At 36.5% G+C, this 20,946-nt stretch overlaps 1 protein-coding gene and 1 pseudogene across 4 annotated transcripts in view; one reads left to right on the forward strand and one right to left on the reverse strand.

Moving 5' to 3' along the window:
• The window catches only part of LOC129725539 (four and a half LIM domains protein 2), a 356,638-nt gene that overhangs the window by 183,998 nt on the left and 151,694 nt on the right, over positions 1-20,946 (forward strand). For 2 of the 4 annotated variants that reach the window (XM_055681512.1, XM_055681511.1), the window contains exon 2: positions 775-1,221. The exons of the other annotated variants lie outside the window; for them this stretch is intronic. In XM_055681512.1, the coding sequence (XP_055537487.1) occupies positions 1,067-1,221 (155 nt within the window). In that variant the 5' untranslated portion in view covers positions 775-1,066. The remainder of the gene's footprint in view (positions 1-774; positions 1,222-20,946) is intronic. 4 annotated transcript variants of the gene reach the window in all.
• Positions 11,786-13,978, reverse strand: LOC129725541 (facilitated trehalose transporter Tret1-like; annotated as a pseudogene).

Below are 20,946 nucleotides of genomic sequence, written 5' to 3' on the forward strand. Positions count from 1 at the left end.
GAGCCTGTACGTGTATAGGATATTTCCAACGAAAACAGTTGTAAAAGCTGTTTCGCTATCCAGTTCAAGCCGGTATTGGCACATATGGAGCGGAGCCGATGTTGATTCCTGAAATTGAACATATGTTCGACTATGCATTTCAACAGAAAATGGTGTGCATTAAGCAAAGTTTGACGGAGTTTATTGTCAGTTGCTTTCACTGAGTTTACAGGCTGTTACCCCTTGTTCAAATCGTTCTGACATTTTTGTAAACATTTCTAAGACTTCTGAATAAACTAGTTTCCTTAAAACAAATTTAAACCCACATAATTCTTAATTGTGATAATACAGCAGCTATAGCGATAAACAATCGTCCTAAAAACAAAAATCATTGGCAATAATTTTACCATTTACCGATTAATTTACGCCAGATGCTTTGCAGGCAGACACACACAAAACTTGGCGTCTCCATTGTTTATTTGCCATCCGTCCACGGGATGATTTACTTTCGCGATTCAATCAACCTGCGGAATCTCGCCGCAGAAACGGCAAATCCGCTATGTATTCGCGCTTTGATCAGATTTCCAATTTTCTCCCACACCGAACCAATAACAATAAGCTAGAGAATTTCAACGTAGGCAGAAGAGGCAAGTGATTGGAAAAGGGGGCAACCACTGTGCCGCAGCGGAGATGGGGCGTAAAAAACGGCAAATCATAAAATTATCCGCATTTTATTCTCTGTTTACCGAGAATAAAATCCTATTCAACGTTCTCAAGTCAAGCCAATCGTTTCAGTGATGAATTAGGAAATTAGCATCCATTAGAGTGAATGGCATTGTCAGCGGGACACTAACTACACCAGCAGTAGGAGTGCCCGGGCAAAAAAAAGCTTCAACAAAATAAACGCATAGACAAACATAAACAGGAAGACGGATACTGGAAATCCGACCTAATGTTACGTGGTTGTGTAGGACGGTTCAGAAGAAAAAAAGTGAAAACCGAGTGAATTGAAGAATTGGGTGGAAAGAGGTGAGAAGTGTTTAGAAAAAAAAAAATAGAAAAAACACGACCGCCGTGGTGAAAAGATATGCTGGACCTGCAGCGACACATCGATTGTCCGCTGTTGGAAGTACTCGGAAGCCCGCTGGTACCATGGTCCGGGATGCGATATGCCTGCGTCAAGGTGCTGCACGCGTACTGTAAGGTGTTCGATCAGCAGGAGCTGTACGATTTGGTAGTAAGGTAATTCTATGTGGCTATGCTTTTGTTGTTGAACATCAACGAATTGTTAATGTTTGTGTAGAGTAAGTCGTTATGATCTTGTTTTCAAAGCAAAATCCAATTGCACTTGAAGCAACTATCTAATGAATTCACTAAGATCAACAAATCCCTTCAATATTGACCAAATAACAAGAGCGATCTAATTGGAAAGCCATCTAGTCAAAGATTTTCACGTCAACACCCAGACGTCAACTAGGAAACCAACTAACTTAAACGTTTGAATTTGTTTGTTATAAAATTGCGAAAAAAATTTACCATCTCGAAAATATATAATCAGAGAGGTTTCTTCAAAAAGTTGCAAGAAAATTGTGTACCTTATAAAACTCTAATCCCCCAATAGTAAAATTAGGAATGAGTGCCAACAAAAGGCAATCAACAACTTTGGAAAGCGTTTCAAGAAATTTTTATTTATTTTTTAATGCGATACGTTCGTAGTAAATCTAAACATCAAATAACAATTGTTTTATGTAGGGTTATTCGTCAATGGAAATGGTTGAGAGCGCAGTAAACCTTTTCTATGTTAAATTATCATGCTTACTTCTGCTTTTTTCGCCTAGAAACACTCAGTGCCAAGTTCAATGGCGGGCTAAATTCAGTTTTCAAACAAAAACTGAAACATTCATATCTACACCATTTTCCTTCATTCTTAACGCTGCCTCTACCCACTCACCCTTCTTTAGAAGAAGGGTGCCAAATTCGCTTTCAACTTTGATGAAACGATTGATTTATGCCAGCAACGCGCTTCATTCCGATACTGGCGCGAAATGTAAAGAATTGTGCGGATAACAAGATGGAAAACAATTTGTGCCTCAAAGTATAACATAAATAATGGGCCGCACACACATCAGCAGTCGGTCCATGGTTCCGCCGGGAGTAGTGTGCCTCATCCCCGGACCGGGGAAAAGAAATCATCATCACAAGCGGTCAGTGGCGAACAGCACACTGCACAGAGATTGAGTGGCCAATAAAAATAACAATGTATGGTGTGAGACCAACAATAACAATAACAACAAGCGGGAATGGCCGAACCGTGAAGTGACGAGCGACGATTGAGTGCATGTCGTCGCCGTCTTCGTCGTCGTCGATCGCGCTCGGTTGGGAAGCTCGTGCGGATCGATCGCTTTACTCTATCCGAGAGTCGTGGTAAGCAGCCAGACGCTAGCAGGACAGCACGAAAGAGTAATGATCCATTCATAAAGCGAGAAAGCAGGTGGTCATAGTGAATTTTCGGTTTTTTAAAAATCACGTTTTTCTCTATTTTTTTTTTTTTTTCATTTGTGTTGGACAAGTGACAAGTGACAGGAAATCCTACTTAGTCGGACGCTGGTTCATTGACAAGTAGTATTGGAATGGAAATATTGTAGTAAACTTTGCATCCAGATTGGGCGACAATATGCAAACAAAGCGTTGCAATCACTCCAGTTTGTTGAATGCAATATTCGTGAGCAGTTACCAAAAAAAACACGTTGCAACTTACGATACATTCTGGGTTTTATCTAAATGGGAAGTTTCCTCGACAGTAACAGAAAATTAAAGTTTTAAAAAAGATGTTAGATATGAGACAAATCGCGCCAAATGACCTATGGTCGAATCTCGACCATTTTTGATTTGAATGAAACTTTGCACACGTATTTTGCTTAGCATTTTTCACAGATGGAGAGATTCCCGATCAGTCAAAAATATCAGGATTATAACAAATCTTGATATATTGTTATGCACTTTTCGCATCAACTTGTGTTCTAAATTTGGTCTCGTTAATAGTTAAAATATCAAAATTTCTATCAAAATCATTTACTGATTATAACAAATTATAGCAAGTTTTGTAAGGTTTTCGGCAGAAAAAGATCAGAATTAGTTAGAATGTACAATATTTTCTTGATTGAATAACAAGTTTTGTTTTAAATATGCTTTAGAAAAACACACTTTTAAACATTCAAGTGTATGGTAACAGAATTTGATATTATGTTGTACTTTTTATCATTCTGGCATATCAAAAATATTACAGGCTTTGTTATTTCTTTCAAGTTTAGATATGTTTGTGTTACCCGTTTGTTATAATCGTTTGATCGGGTTTTTACACCTATCAACAACTAAATATACCTAAGAAGTGTTCGCACTAATTTTGAAAGTATTGCGAGTTATCTGTTTTATAAATTCACATATTATCGTTCATTCATCAAGCAGTTGGTGCATTTTTTGTATAGAAAACCCCAGAAACATACATACCTAAAACATCACTCTACTCATTCATTTATGAATTGTTAAGTATCAATGTTTAACTAGCTTATAGTACAATGTCTAAGCTTTAAAAAAAATTTGATGATGTGCACCGGTTTGCCTCTTTCTCCCCTATATGCATTTAAAACTGGGAAATTATTTAATGAAAAAACGCTCTAACTTAGTACAGAACGATTGAAGCAACATGCTGTCTTTGAAAGAAACCTGTGTTTTCATGTTGGTCATATTTGTCTAGAAAATTATGTTCTTGAAAAAAACAATATTTAAAAAGTTATGCTAGAAAAACTAAATTTGTGGGGGTTGACAGCGAAAATGCTTTGTATTTCAATAAATAGACGTCATAGACATTTAATTTCCTCTGCAATGTTTCTTATTTTGAGAAGTTCTACAACTTTGCTAAAGAAACTATTCATGTATCTTCGCTGTATCAAAAGTTATTTTTTTTATTTTCATGATAGTAGGCCATGATCAAAAAATTTTCTTATCAACATTTCCGTTATATTTTTGTGAACAATTCTTTTGAACATTGTCTTTGGCTAACATCAATCGTTTAAGCACAAATGAATTAAGTTCGTCGAATTGCCTTTTCTGACCACTGTGCAACGGTTTCTGGGTTACAATGTTTCGAATAAAACCTATGCCAAAAGGCATACGCCCTTTTAGAATATAACTCATGGGTGTATAAAAACCTCTCCATCTGTGAAAGATGTTCAGTTTGCTAAACCAAATACGTGTGCAAAGTTTCATTCAAATTAAAAACGGTCGATTAAACTTTTGCGTATTTCCAGACCATTTGGCGCGATTCTGCTCATACGCAAATTGACGAAAAGATAGTATAAAATATAAGAGTAAAACCTCCCTTACTAACACGCAGAGAATCCTGAGTAAGAATCCCCAGGATACCGATTACCACGGTGACGGAATCGTGAAGGGAACCGCAAACACGATCCGGAGGATTCCCACTCACGATTCTTATTCAAGAATCCTAGAGCCATATACAGGGCATTCCCGAGGATTCTTTTTTCAGGAATCCTTTTCAAAGACGCTCACGAATCCAATGTGAGGAATCCTAGAGAATCTATGCGAATCGTATGTGTTCGTCCGGGCTGTGAGATGTTTTGGATGTTATAATCTAATTCAAGCAAAACTCTTTTGCATTTCCGAAACCTGAATTCGGTTAAAGTCCTTTGTTGCGACATAAACAAAACTCAACCTTTTTATAACTACAGCTTTACAGTCCTCTATGGGTGTGAAAAGATAATCGGAACAACTGAGCTGCATGCATGCATTCGATTTATTAATGTATTAGTCGACAGAATATTAATCCAATATAAGAACCAGCTTCAGCTCAAACAAATCATTCTACTAGCGTACGACGCAACGAACGGTCACGAAATGAAATTCATGTTTCGTAAATTTGTATTTCATACAGAATAAATCTCTATTTGACTAGGGAAACTGAGGAAATCACACAACTTGAAAAAAAGACGGACCCAAATACAACATAGGTCTAAAATAAACTTCTCGAAGCGAGATCTGAAACAAAACCTAGACAAGACAAAAGATAACATTATGTCCGTGTGGATACCGTATTTCATCTAAAGGCGACACAATTATGCGATGACATAATGCAATTTTCAATCGTCATTTCCAAGCTTATTACACATATTTGGAAGACATTAGTGAATGACATTCATTAAATTCATGTGGTCCCCGTGGTCCCACACGGTTGTGATATCGGGTTCGATTCCCGGTCGAGTCGAGGATCCTTTCGAGCTAGAAATTTTCTCGACTCAGCACTGGGGCAAGGTGTATCGTTGTACTTATCCTACACATGCAAAATGTTAAAAAAACAATATCGATAACGAATTCTCTCAACTAATCTAGTTGATCGAGACCGCTATTAGCCCCAAGGCTAAGCGTGCGATATTGTCGTCATCAATCAAAATCAGCTGCAGATACGCAATAATTTTGATGTTCATCATAACACAATAATATTGTGTATAAGCGGTATACGTATACAAAACTATTCCGATTTCAAAGAAAAAGTTGAGTTCCTTTCAAAACTTGTATTACACTTCATTTAAAACCGTTGGAACGTGTTAGGGGAGACGGGTTTTTGACTTTACAGCAGCAGTCCAAACTCCATCAAGTTTGTATGAACAGAATTTTATTGTTATCTAGTCGCACAGCTATAATATGACACACGCAAAAAAGTATTATATAAGATGCGTGGCTGAGAGCACGACATCTCCTGCTGTCTGCTTTCATCCGACACGAAAAGAATCTGATTGTCTTCCTTTAAAATTTTAACACGAATCAACGTGTTATTTTGTTGCATATCTGAAAGCTCCACCGGTTAGGTTCGGCTGTTTAGCAACGCGAAATGTAACTTATGTTTTATACATTCATATTAATACGGAATAAAATCTCTCTGTGGAACTGAGAAAATTGCATAATTTGAAAAATAAGTTCAGTGGTTGTAAGATAATATGTATTTTAGGGGGGCTGATTTTCTTTATACTTTCCACGGTATGCCGCCCTACTAAAGTAAGTCGTATTACTACGTCAAAAGAGAATTTTGCTTTAATTCATTACTTGCGATCACTCTCGAACAAACAGATCTATGTTAATCTATGTCAACCTTGCGGTCGTGGTTTTGTACAAAACCCTTCTAATTTTTCAAATCTGCTCATGAATGAGTAAATAATCTATTTGAATACATAAACTGGATGGCAGTTATGCAAGGTGATTTGTCTATTACCCATTTTTTCTATTCTCATGAAAAAACTTTAAAATGTTATCCATGGACAGATCCATTAAAGACAGTAGCTAGAAATACTTTTCAAATTTTTTATTCTATTTCTCAGTGCTATGTCTAATTCTATCATATTATTACACAAAAGTGAGGCTGTGCGCGGGAAATTTTTGAGTGTATGCGAACGATTCTTGGTACTTTGATTTGATGAGTTCGCTTCGCGAATGTTCAATTGAATAGTCACGCATGTGGGTTACCTATGAAGACTCAAGAGTTGACACCCGATAACCAACGCAGCTGATTGCATACAAGTCTAGGAAGTGAAATACAGTCAGACCTGTTGTTGTGCGACGTTGTTTTGTGCGAATTTTCTTGTGTGTGACATTTTATATACGTTTTTATTTATTTGTATGACTGTTTTTGTGCGGTACATGTAAAAGGACCACAACCGACAAAATTCTCGGCCATTTAAATTTCCGATCCTTGAAATGAATGTTAACGCATTACATAAGTATTGCGTCAGCCAATTACTATTCGAGCCAGTTTTAGTAAGGAAAAGTTATGTATTGCTAGCCTACGAAGGATAGCGGTTGGAAAGATTAGTATGTTTAAAAAAGTTACGTTTATCAATCAGATGTTCAAAAATGTCCTTAAAGGTATTTTCTAAATAAGAATCATCAAGTTTCGAGTTATTTTCAACCAAGAATTTTTATATACGGTCCCTATCCACCGCATACAAAAAGATTTTTTCAATAATGATGTGGAAATATTGTCTATTAGTTACACGTGAAGTTTCAAATGATTTTTTTATGCGATTTATTTCGTGCTGTTCCTATCCCTCGCACAAAAACAGGTTCGACTGTACTCCACTTGTATCCGCAACCTTGCATGTAAACCACTCATACTGACTTGCTTTTGCAAAGCTATTACGTTCGTATATACGAGTATTAACATTACCGCTGTGCTTCGATGCAATTCAAAAGCGATTAAAGATTTTAAATGCAATGAGGCGAGAATTAGTAGCTCTGCTAGTCAATGCAAAGTGTGAAATGGTTTATTCTGGAAATATTCGAGATACGTTACAGAATACTGATACCAAATTCTCTGTCGATTTTCAGTGGGAAGGGGCAGGGAAGGCGAGCATGTGGTCGATTTAGGGAGGGGAGCATGGCTATTCGTGGCACTTTAAAATAAATGAAATGTAAATTGAAAACCCAAAAACATCGAAAGCGTCACGAAAATTGTCCACTTTCAAATGGAGCAATTCCACAAAAAAAAACGGACCACCAATTTATTCGACCATTTTTGATTTGGCTGAAACTTTGCATAGACATTTCTATTGGCAAAAGATGCCATTTTGTGCTTTTGGCTCAATTTTTTGAACTCGACTCAATTTTGGGAAGCTATTGAAAAATGCGGAAAGACAAAATTATAGACTGTTCCGAAAATTATAAATACATCTTCTTTCTTGAATAAAACAAAAAATACAGGATTTTTCGGGTCATTTTATTCTGAAATATAGATAATAAGTGTTTACTTTCCAGTTTCAATTAAAGTTGGGATTATTTTTCTCTAACTTTTCTCTTAACACTACTCATAAGCTTTTGCACAGTGTGTTCTCTGACCATTTTACCACTTTAAGCCAATCTTTTTTTAAATTTTTCAACATTGTCCGCTGGTTTGACATATTTCTTCAGCTTTGCCTTGGTCAAAGCCCAAAAAGTTTCAATAGGGCGAATTTCAGGGCAGTTTGGAGGATTCATCTCCTTTGGGACACATATGACATTATTTGTTTTATACCACCCAGGATCGGGCCAAAAGATTGGAGGATTGTTATGCTGCTTAACCATGGGTAACAACCTTTTCTGCAAACACTCTTTCACGTAAATTTTACGATTCATTGTGTCATTCGTAATGAATGGACGAGATATTTTCCCACATTCACAAATAGCCTGTCAAACCATCACCTTCTTGCCGAATTTTTCGGTGTATGATAATATGGTGATGTATAAAATTGCGGTCCTGGCAGAGTCTTATAGTCCAGTTTTATGTAGGTTTCGTTATCCATGATAACACACCCCATTTTTTTGGTCAGAAGTTTGTCATAAAGCTTCCGAGCTCTCGGTTTCACAGATTCAGCTTGTTTTGGATTTCGTTTTGGCTGCTCCTGCTTCCGACGGGTCAGCAGACCCATTCTTCCCTTGGCACGCATAACGTTACTCGCCGAGGCTCCAAGCTTTCTCGCCACATCTCGTACTGATACTGAAGGATGCCGCTTGTAGTATTCCTTAACCTTTTTGTCCATTGTGGGATCAACAGGCCCGGGTTTTCTACCACGTCTTGGGGCATCAGTAAATGTGCACTCTTCACAATACTTCCGCAATGCGGTTTGAACTGCTCCGACACTTATACCTTCTTCGCTGGCTAATTTTCTTATAGAAAGACCACTCACGGTGCCCCATTTGTGCACAATTCGCTTTCTTTGCTCGGGAGAAAGGCCACGCATTTTCAAAATTTCGCACTAAATGTTAGAAAAAATGACAGCATCTGTTTCTTTTGGATGTAAACAACAGGACGCAGCCAACGTTTAGTTGAATACTGCACGTTATTTGAAATGACGGTTGATCGTAAGTGTATTTATAATTATCGAAACGGTCTATATTATCTACAACTTTGCTGAAGACGTCACACCGATCAAACAAACAGTTTTGACTCTTAAAAATATTTGTAATCAGCAAAATAGCATTTTTCAATAGCTTCTCAAAAATGAGTCGTGTTCCGAAAAATTAAACCAATAGCACAAAATGACATCTTTTGCCAATAGAAACGTCTATGCAAAGTTTCAGACAAATCAAAAATAACTATATAAAAAAAATATTAAAACCTGGACAGGCTCAATGTTTGAAACTTAGTCAGCTTTCAGCGGATTTCCTTCATTTACACAGCAATCGATTGGAAAATTAGCCATGCATCCAAATTGCGATTTTGTGATACCAGTATTGCACTGTTGAAAATTGTAAAGCCTTGTTTTGAACACAAATTTCGACCAATCAGAGCTGAAAGCAAGACCAGATATCATCCAAAATGAGTATTTTTAGAACCGATACCCGAAGTACTCTAGACGCCTTGTCGAATTTCAAGATGGTGGCTTCCGGTTTCGAGAAAACTGGCTAAAATGGTCGAATACCATCTAATATGGATATTTTCAGAATAAAAATGATGCTCAGCGACCGAAAATCAACTTTAGACGCCATTTTGAAGTTCAAAATAGAGACTTTCGGTTCCATGAAAACAGAATAAAACGATTAAAAACCAATTAATATGGGTATTTCCGGAATCGAGAAGTCTCCTCTCAAGTCCTCCTTGTGTAAATACATGAAGTTTAAGCATCCTCTATAATGCAGCATCACCGATTCACGAATCAACATAACTAAAATAAAAAAAAAATATGTGGAAAAACTACAAAAACGTTACCACAGTAAAATTGTCGATTGTTCACTAGTATGTTTTTCATTGGTTCAGTCAAAGGAATAAAAATATACAGAGCAGAATATTTGCGGTTTTTCTACTTTTAGCACACAATATTTCTGTCAAATAGACATCATCAAATCAACGAAGTACCTAATTGGATAGATAACGCGAGAATATAACGAGAAGATATCGGTGCTTGTTAGCACGATTTACAAGGATTTCTCTGAAGCCCTTCGAAAAGTGGGCAGTGACTCAAATGCGCGTGCGAATTTCATTTTGAATTAATTTCGTTCATCGTGCTCTGGATACAGATTTCTTCTTAAACTTGGTTTTTGGATGAACAGATTTTATATTCTCGAATAACGAATTCATTCAATAAACCTCATTAAAATTATGTAATTTGAAGAAATAACATGTTTCAAATCGTATTAATGATCCCTCATGGCCTGGCCACATTTTATGTGGCTTTTGAGGTTGCAGTTAGATCGAGAGTCCAGGTCTGTCGCTTCCGAAGATAGCAATGAACCATTGTAAACGGTAGGTACATCATAACAGTTTCCCGTTTTACGTAGCTTTCCTGTTCCTCGTGCCTTGGAAATAATATTGTTCAAAGGCTCAGCACTGTTTAGCTTCCGTTTAGAGCTCAAAAGAAGTTGAGAGGGCGTTTTAATTGTTGAAAATCACATTTGAATCGGAGTGATCCATATTTATAGAGAACTATCTTGTCTCGGTCCTTATTATGGAACACTTAAAAAATAACTAGTTTTTACAGAAAAATTGTTATCAACCATCAACATTTTGATGAATCGTGAAGAACTTACCTTGATCTTTATGTATGAGTCATTTTTTGCACGAGAATTATCGATAATATCACATATAAACCTTATGAATAATGAGCGTGCTACTTACGCTGGTTGAGAAAAACGACAAATATTTCGATAGATTCTGGAAGACAATATTTTACGCTTATGAAAAACACATCAATCTAGGAATAAAAACGATGTTTTCTGTGTTCAAAGCATGGCATATTTTACTGCAAAAATGTTACATGGCTTCGAACCGTTAGTTTAACTGAGTTAAATAACATGAGACACAAAAGTGATCCGTAATTGTGGGAGTTCAATAATTGTGGGGGGAGTATACTACAGTTCACTAAGGCAGATACGAATGCGAAGTATAATATAAATTGAAAATTGTCGAAGTTTTGGCCTGTTTTGAGATCATATTTTTCTGGAGACACTCATTACAATTCTGACTACTTGGAACTGGTCACCTTAACGACCCTTAGAATTAAATATGTGTATTTATGTTTGCCGAGTGAATGAAATTTATTGATTTTTCTGTATTTTTTTATGGAAGCCATCAATAAATTTGCACAGGATTGTAATAATTACCAAATATCAAGACAGTTTTGATGTCAAAATTGAAATAAAGTAATTTTCTCCAAAATTTGCTATCGAGGTTTAGAGCCAAATATCCCCTCTTAATTACAAATATCTATAATTGGTTTTTTACAATAATAAATTATATGTTTTGCCTCTATTTATATTCGAGGGAGAATTATATTTTTATTCAGGTGGGGCCAAAACTCCCGCACCTTGCTACCCAAAATATACATACCAGTGCCTTGACAGAAAAATGCAATTGACTTGTAGACGCTGTTGTCCTCCGTACTAGGTAATAGTCGGCTGCAAAACTTGTTAAAATCCTAATGGAGTATGCAGCATCGAAGCCATCGTTGATTTTTGGCATGGTATTTTGTAGGATCACCAGAGATTTAAACTCAACAATACAATTACAATAATCCATTTAAAACAGCACCCAACTTATTTGCATACGTATGACATTCATGACAATAATATGATTCAAATTTCGGTTGGTGTTAAAAATAAGCATTATTATCCCACCAAGATGCATCGTTTGCGTTATTCAAAGGCAAATTAATATTAAATTTATGGCTTCAGCATGAAATCAAATTTATAACCCTGAAAGATATCAAAAATATATTTATTGAATTTCCATATATGTTGAATAGAGGGCATTGTGAGTTATTCCGGTAAACCTTTGCGACACGATAAGTGATGATAGTAAAAACAAGCAAGTAAAGCTCAGCGCTCATAACGATGATCCTCCAAAGTATAATGTTCCGCCCTCGCTATACATTATGTTCCACTCATAGTTCAATCCGATTCGATCATAATTTCATAATTTAACTAGTTAACTAGAAGTATAAATTGTTTTATGTGATTACTTATTATATATTATATCAATAAATTTCAATCAGTATCTTACTTTTGAAATTGAGCGAACTTTAACGATTCACATTTAGGTGAACTTAAATTTTTACGCGTTAAGTTTATCCTGGATTTGCCGTAAACTCAAACCCTTGGTCTCCATAAGGATCAGCAGCGTAAATACAAACGCCAATCCACACATAATGCCGTATATCCAGAAAGACCAGTGCGTGCCGATGGCTGCATCCATGCTGGAGGAAAACTGTAGCACAAGAAAGCCCAGCATCCAACAGTTAAACGCCACGATCGAGGAAGCGATCGGCTTCACATTTGCGGGAAATATCTCACTCAGCACCACCCACGGCAGTGATCCGAACCCGAGGGCGTAAGCCGCAACGAACAGGATCAACGAGCAAATCGGCAGCCAGTTGAGACTTTTCACCGCATCCGACTTGAGGTAGTCCAAATAGAAGTACAATCCCATGGTTCCTTAGGCAAGGCACATTCCGGCAGCGGAAACTAACAAAAGTGGTTTACGACCAAGTCGATCCACTACTAGCGGAGTTGCACCAAAAGCAAACAGCGATACAACTCCAATCAAAATTGTTGAGACTGCAGGCGAGATACTGCCACCCGCGTTAGCGAAGATCGGCTGAGTGTAGAAAAGGATCACGTTGATTCCGGACAACTGCTGGAAACTGATCAATCCCGTACAAATGACCAACGCTTTGATAGTGTCTTTACTTTTGAATAAGTCCGTAACACTGGCTTTGCTGTTTAGAGTTATTTCTACACTCTGTATTATTTCGTTTAATTCTTCCTCAACTCCGTCACATGATTTTTCTCGCAAAAAACAAAGAGAAGCTATAGCATCTTCACGCCGCCCTTTAGTAATGTAAAACGAAGGAGTTTCTGGCATGAAGAAAAAAGCTGTTGCAAAAACTATTGGTAATGCTATGCAAGCCCATTGCAATGCCTGATAGCTTACGTACGGTCCAACAGCGTAGACATACAAAGCACCAACTACAATGGATTAAGAAAACAGGAATTTTGTTTTGTTTCAAGCTAGCGATACTCACAAACCAAGCAAAGCGGCATTAGTGAGCCTAACGCGCCTCTGTACTTGTCAGTCGCAATCTCACCAACATACATTGCCTGCACGGCCATCACGAAGCCAATGCCGAAACCTTGGATCAATCTAGCGGCCAGAATTTGAGCAACCGTGCTTGTCGTGAGCAGCAGAATCCATCCGACGATGAAAAAAGTGGAACTTCCGAGTAGGGTTAATTTACGGCCATACCTTGCCGCCAAGAGTCCAGCGATAAATGGAGCTGAAATTGAAGTAGTTTGGTGTTATTTCCGATCTGGTTTATAAGTAAGGTGCTTGAAAAAATTATACCTATGAGAGCACCCAGCGCGAGAAGCGATCCGATCCAGGATGCTTCCGTTGTGGATGGTGGAAAATCAAGCGGGTTTATGCTAGTGTCGTTGGAATTGTACACTGGACTCATCGGAGATGTCCATCCAAGGCAGGTTCCAACCGCTATTGAGGCAATATTAGCTAAAAGCAGTTACGTCAGAAACATTATTCATAATCTCTTATCATAAGTTTCTTAGATTTAGGTAAAAATTCTACACTCATTTACCAGAGTATGGCTATGACTGTACTCATACATAGAGAATTTTTTTTACCATATTTTCTCCCACTATGCGCAATTCTTGTCACTTTTACTTACAAGTTGCACCTGCCAAAAATTGTCTTATTAGATTTTCTTGGTCCATTTTATGGCTTCCTTTCGCGTATTCTAGCTCGTTGCCAGTCAATCGAGGACTGACCTTAGTGTAGTGTATTTTTTGTATATTTACACTAATTGCTATCGAAACAAACTCTCTGAACTTTTTCATAGGTTGAGTCTCGTGAATGGAATCTAGAAGTTATCGAGTGTCACTTGCACCTTACTCGCCTATGCAAACCGTCGATAACTACTGTCGATTGGAAAATGCGTCATTATTGAATACCTGTTGGTGGTACAATCTCCAATTCGAACAACTGACTTCGCTGATATCGAATCCTAAACATTGCACAGGGCCAGAACCACTTGAAACAAACTATCTGTGTGTATGAGAGTATGGATATTTGTGCGTTAGGAGAAATTGTCGTACACACTAAAGTCGATATTCACCGAATTTACTCAGACCGTGTGAAAACGTGTATAAGCTGAATTTCTTTAGTTCATGGTATTAGACCAATGAAACAATCACTAAGCACCAGGACAAGATTAGAAATGCGAGAGTGAAATGAAACATATATTCATAAAAAGAACAAAACACACAAATTTTAAAACAGGAAACAGAACGCGGGTTCTAAAACAAGAGACTCAAAACAGAGAACAGAAACGGTGGACAGAGCAGGAGAGGAAAGACGGAAAACTCATGCCTAAAGAAAGAAATCAAATGAAAAATCACATAAAACAGAAGACAGAGAGAAAATAACATAAATCAAAAGACAAATGACACAAAGAAAAGTGCAAAAAAAATTATAAAAAATGGAGAAAATTAACAATAGAAAATCGTAGAATATGATAGCAGAAAAACAAAACCAAATATTGAAAGATTTAGAACTCAGGAAATCGAGAAATCGAAAAATGAAAAAAAAACGATCAATTTGACATTCAAAAATAGGAGATTGTATCCAAGACACGGCCGCATAACTAACGTAGAACAACGCACACTATTCACAAATATATTGTTGAAAGTGTTTCATGAATCATAAAATCTACTGTTGCTTACTCAAATCAAGAAATTTTTACGAGAATAATACAACACTTGAAGCGCTATTTGGAGTAAGAGACGATTTGCAGGTTTTGTGCAGTATTGGAGTACGAATTATATGTGAAAAAATCCATATCTATCAACCTGTTTCAACTAAGTATTATCCCAATTCGTCAAGATGGCATCGAGCGCTCTAAAATGTGAGCAACATCCATGACGACAGAAAAGGTTTTTTTTCGTTGCTGTACTAAATATTGCCAGCTTTCGAAAAAATGGTTATTTCCAATTACCTAGAGTTCTGTCTAGTTAGAATTCGAAATAACTTAATGTGTTGCAGCGGCACGGAAAGTGACCGCTGCAAGATTTTTTCACAGCGGTTTGTTTACTTAGGCGTCCATTTTCTGCAGTATAAGTTTCACGGTGTTTCGTGCAGTGAGTCAAAAGTTATTCCAGATGGAAGCCGAGAGGAGAGAAAAAATTTTTCACGCTCACGTTGATAATAATCCAACGTGGTCCGTAATAAAAACCGCAAGAACGTTGAATGATCTGTAATGATATTTTTCCTTATCCTTTCCAGATTCTAAATAGACATAGCTTTATTCAGTTGCCCTAAGAAGGGTAGTTTGGTGTTAAGAATTGGATATTATGCTGATCGCAACTTTTGTGTTCTCCCGACAGTGAGGGATAAAGACACTCTGACAACACTCACTGAAAAATACAATGCTGCTGCTGAGATATGTGACCAACTGGCATGTGATTTATTTGAGCCGAAAGCAAATTCGGAAAGCCAGCTAATGCTGGCCCGCTCGTCCCGCCTACAATCAAAATCATGTACAGTCAGGTTTTAACGCGGATTTTTTACGAGGTTTTTCTGCGGTTTTTTACACGGTTTCTTGAATCAACATGGTATTTCTACGCGTTATCGCTTTAATTCAAAAAATTGTTCGACTGACCGTGAAAAAGGAAAATTTTAAATGCTAGTCGTAGAGCGTCTCGGGTTTTTTTTTCTAAAGCCTTTTTTGATGGTCTACTTCACGTGGATTTTCTAACCACGCGTTTTTTACGCGGATTTTTCAATTACCGCGGTTTTTTCACGGATTTTCGAATTACGCGGATTTTCTAATTACCGGGTTTTTCACGAGGCATGAATACCCCGCATAAATAACTGTATATGATAACAGAGAAAAAAAAACAATTGGTAAAAAATGTAATGAAAGTAAAATAAAGTAAAACATTAAAAGTAATATGAACAAACAACTGCAAAAAAAGATCTGAAGGAAACGGAAAATGAAAAATTATGTTAATAAACACGATAGTAAAAAACATTGAAACCAAAAAAATTAAAAAAGTAAAATGGAAAACAAATTGATGAATATCAAAAATATAGCTAAACATAAAAAAGCTGAAAAGCACAAAAGAGGAAAGAAAAAAAAGGAAAGTTAGGAATCAGATAAATATAAAAAACGAAGGTGATAAACGAATCGTAAAATCTAGAGTTACTGAAAAATAAAAAAATAAAAAAAAAACAAAAACAAACTTTCTCAATTGTTTGTTTTGGTCGTAGTGATGGAGAAGTAGAACTAATACAAAACATGAAGCAAGAGAGAAAACTTTTTAAAAAATCTGAAGGACAGGTAAAAAGGAAAACAGAGTGAGGCAAAAAAGTAAACTTAATGATGTTAGAATAAAAAAGGCAGATGAAGAAAAATCAAACACCTAATAAAGAAAATAGAGAATAGAACCGTGAAAAAGAGAGCAGAGGTTAGAGGATATATGAAAGACCACAAAAGACAATAAATAAAATACAGTAAAGAGACTCAGTAAAGAAGATATTCAACCAAAAGATTAGACAATTCCAAAACCAGTGAACAATAGAAAACACAAAAAATTGAAAAAAAAAACACAAATCAAAGAAATAAATCGATTAATTTCAGAAACACAGCAAAACAATAAATTAAACCATCTGCGAATTAGGAAGACAGAAACTCAAACCATTGAATAATTGAAACCAAAACTAGAGTAATTCAAAATCCTGAATCATTAGAAACCGGACAAGAACAAAAAATAAATAAAAATAAACAAAACCAAAATTTAAGACCTAAGAAATAATTCGGAATATTCAAAAAAAGTAATGCTAAATACGCGAAAACAGAAAACATCAAAATACAAAGATGAAAAAAAAAACATAACATGAAAAATATTGAAACTACAGTGAAACAGAAAAAATGGGAAAGGCATGAACACTTACGAGTGTAAGAAAAATTAAATCAGACAAGGACAAAAAATACATTCATAAAAAATAAAAAAAACAGAAAGAAAATAGAAAATTAAAAGAAAACAGAATCGAAAATAAAACCTCAAAATTTCAGAAAATGTTTGAATTTGAAATATGAAGAATTAGGAAACTAGAAATTAAAAAAAATTCTCAGTTGCTTGTAATAGCCGTACAAATAAAAGAGCAGAGCAGATCAAATATAAAACATGAAGCAGAAAAGAAACTTTAAAACCATCTAAAGGATAGCAGAAAAAAAAACAAACAGAATGAAACAAAAAAAATAATAGTCTGATTGCAAAACAATTCAATAGGGTCTTATGGGGCAACTAGACCTTCCATTTGACACTGATTTTATGAAAATCGGTTCAGCCATCTCTGAGAAACATGAGTGAAATTAAGTAGTCTTCAAAACACGTTTCTTGTCATAACTTTTGAACCACAAGCCCAATCTTTATGAAATTCAAAAGTTAAGAGTATTTCAGGTAGCCCGTTCAATTTTGTTCAAATCGGTTGTGTAGTTTTCGAGATAATGATCTTTCATGATTTTTACATTTTGATACATAACCTCTAAACTAAAAATCCGATTACAATGAAATTTAATAGGGTCTTATGGGACAACGAGACCTCCATTTGCATATAATTTCATGAAAATCGGTCCAGCCATCTCTGAGAAAAGTGAGTGAGAATAAAAATCTGCACATACACACACACACACACATAAGGAAATTGCTCAGTTCGTCGAGCTGAGTCGAGTGATATATGCCATTCGGCCCTTTGGAGCACTTTTATACTTTCGGTTTTGCAAGTGATTGCTATACCTTTCTAGGAGAAAGGCAAAAAAAGAAAATCTGAAATTCAAAAAATGGGTAAACACAAAAAATATTTAAAAAAAATTAAAAAAATATAAAATAATCGGCGGGGGTCTAGCGTGGTTGGTAACGTCTCCGCCAACCACGCTCGACGCCTGGGTTCGAATCCCAACGCCAACATAGGTGTCGACGGTTGTGGGGTGGCGTGATTCACTCACAACCAACCCAATTGGGCTAGATTTAATCCTAGCCGACACCGGGAGATTTTCTGAGGCGAAAAATCTCTAGGATCACACCTTCCATCGCATGAGGAAGTGAACCCGTTGGCGCCGGTCCGTTAATAAACGGGTCGTAAGTTAGGGTCCTGGGTGGAGTCGCCTCCCCGGGCGTCGGTGATTGGCATAATAACAGTGGCGGAACTAGACCGACGGAAAATAAGCGAGAATAAAAAAAAAAAAAAAAAATTTAAAACCAAAAATAAATAAAAATGCGAAATTTTAAATTCAACAACGAAGTTATCTGAATATAAAAAAGGATAGTAAACTGGGAGAATTAGACAATAAAAATAATCGGAATATCTTATAAGCCAATTTCATTCGGCTACATTCATTGTCTATAAGAGTAAAAAACATAGCTCGATTTGTCTCTGTTGTTAAACAAAGAAATGATAATACTTCATCAAAACACGACAAATGTAAATTATCTATTTTCGAATATTTTTGTTTCTTGTTTTCACTCTGTTATAATTGTAATCTGCCAAATTACCTAAGTTTCGCAACCGAGCACGATTCAAAACTAAACCTTAAGGTCTGCGAACATGACGACGATAGCTCACGGAAAATAATTTTTATTCAATTTGTTCCATGTTTTGAATAAATTTGTGTACGTTATACTACCGTTCCAAGCATAGTTGTCCCATGTTCAACACAAACCGTATGCACGCTTAGACAAATATGCATGGAGCGGCAGTATACTGGTCGACAAAATCGAAAGAAAAGTAGCCCAAAGCTCAAAATAGTTGCCCTAAAAATATTATAGCTTTTCAACCATTCCTGTGAATTTTGTGCCTCTAGTGTATGCAGAAATGCGTCGAAGTGTGGCAGAGTAATTGCTCGCCGGTTTCGTTCCTCTTACGTTGGCTCATGGGAAAACTTATTTAAGTCTCTGAGAAAGTTATCTTAACTTGGGGCAATAAAATTCACAGGAATAGTTAAAAAGCTATAATCTTCCATTCTTTCCAGTTTGAGCTCTAGAGCAAAACCTGTGTTAACCGATTTTATCATCAATCATTTCTGTGCCTCAAAAATTTAATATAAAGAAAAATTGATTGTCAGACTCTTTTCTTCAAATTTAGTAAATTTCTGTCAGGAAATTGGCATTATCTTTTGCAGGCAGTTAAAAGTAAACGAGAAACTGTTTTTTTTTGTAAAAAAAAGTTGAAGAGGTTGTTTATAAGACACGACCGCAGAGGTAACGTAGAATACGACAGCCTGTTTCATGTCAATGTCTTTCTTTAAATAAGTTTGGGAATACACTCAATTGAGGTTAATTAATTTAATAGTGTCTTTGCTCCAGATGACGTTTACCTCTGTAGCCGGCACCGCGGTTTCACTTGCTGCCGTATCCAAAACAAGAATGAAATTGAATTGTTTTGTGGCTGTCTTTTGTATCAAGTTGCACTTAGATATCTTAATTTAGGCAGTGGCTACGAAGAGGCTATAGACAAGGGCAAATAGTGCATTCTCCATCTATGATATAACATTTCAAATGACAATTTCCTGCATTTCACGATAGCGTAGATAATTTTACAACTGATTGCTGCAATTAGTAAGACTTGCGCGAAAAATTATGTGATTCAGGCTCACTAGCTCAGAAATTCTTCAGATAAACTTTGAGGTTAATTGTGTTTGTCAATGCCATTTATTGACAAGTGAATATTTTTTCAACATGGCAAGTTTTTTATTTAGTTTTGGATGATTTACAGTGGTAATTAAATTCTACATGAGGTGATTTATTAGCAATTATGTATATATGAAAATTTCAATCGCTATACTGCTAGCCACACACGCTATATAGCAAGCCACACATGCTATAAACTATATATCATATATAGCAAGCCACGCACGCTAGCCGCACGTTATATAGCAAGCCACACACGCTATATATCAAGCCACGTACGCTATATAGCAAGCCACACAAACTATAGACATGCACATACATGCTATAAACATACATACACGCTATACAGCTAACCACGCACGCTATATAGCAAGCCACGCACTCTAACCACACGATCTATAGAAAGCCACACACGCTATATAGCAAGCCACGCACGCTGAATAGCAAGCCACGCACGCTAAATAGCAAGCCTCACAAGCTATAGACATGCACAGACACGCTAGACATGCACACGCTATACATCAAACCACGCATGCTATATAGGTGATAGAATCCAAGTGTCAAAACAAAAAGGAAGAATCGCGAGACGATAATTATCGGAAAAGAGAAGCGATTGCGATCGCTTGAACAAATATCCCCCTTTCTTTCCGAGTCGCAAGTGTTGACAGTAAAATAGGTTTTTCATCGTTTAACAAAATGTTGCTTGCTGTTGTCATTGTCAACTCAATGTTCTTTTGTTCGTCGGTTGGAAAAAAAATCCGCAAATATAAATAGATTCGAAAGAAGCTTGCAAGCTATGCACAAAGTAACAACAAATATTTGCCATTTGAAAAAAAAAAACAAAATCGGCAACGAACTCTGCAATCTGCATTCCACAGACATTTCTGTAAATCTGGTATCCCTGTTTTGTGCTGCCTTTTAGTTGGTCTAACGCTTGCAGTTTTTTCCCTCTCTGATTTTTTGGTTTGCGATACAATTTTACGATTATCGGGACACTCTCACTCACAAGGTGATTCAAACCAAAAATTTTCGATGAGAGAATCGAGAAAGCGTATGAACAAGGGACGATAAACTCGCATACAGTTAACAGGCTATAAAGTTCACGGAGTATTCTTCCGGCAGTTTATTTGTCACACAAGTTCTCTTCTCGAGAGACGATACAAAACATCGCGTATTATGCGTGATCAGAATCTAATAGGATTCTCTCATGATAATTCTCTGATACGATTT

This window comes from Wyeomyia smithii, chromosome 2 (assembly GCF_029784165.1).
Source record: "Wyeomyia smithii strain HCP4-BCI-WySm-NY-G18 chromosome 2, ASM2978416v1, whole genome shotgun sequence".
Taxonomy (NCBI): domain Eukaryota; kingdom Metazoa; phylum Arthropoda; class Insecta; order Diptera; family Culicidae; genus Wyeomyia; species Wyeomyia smithii.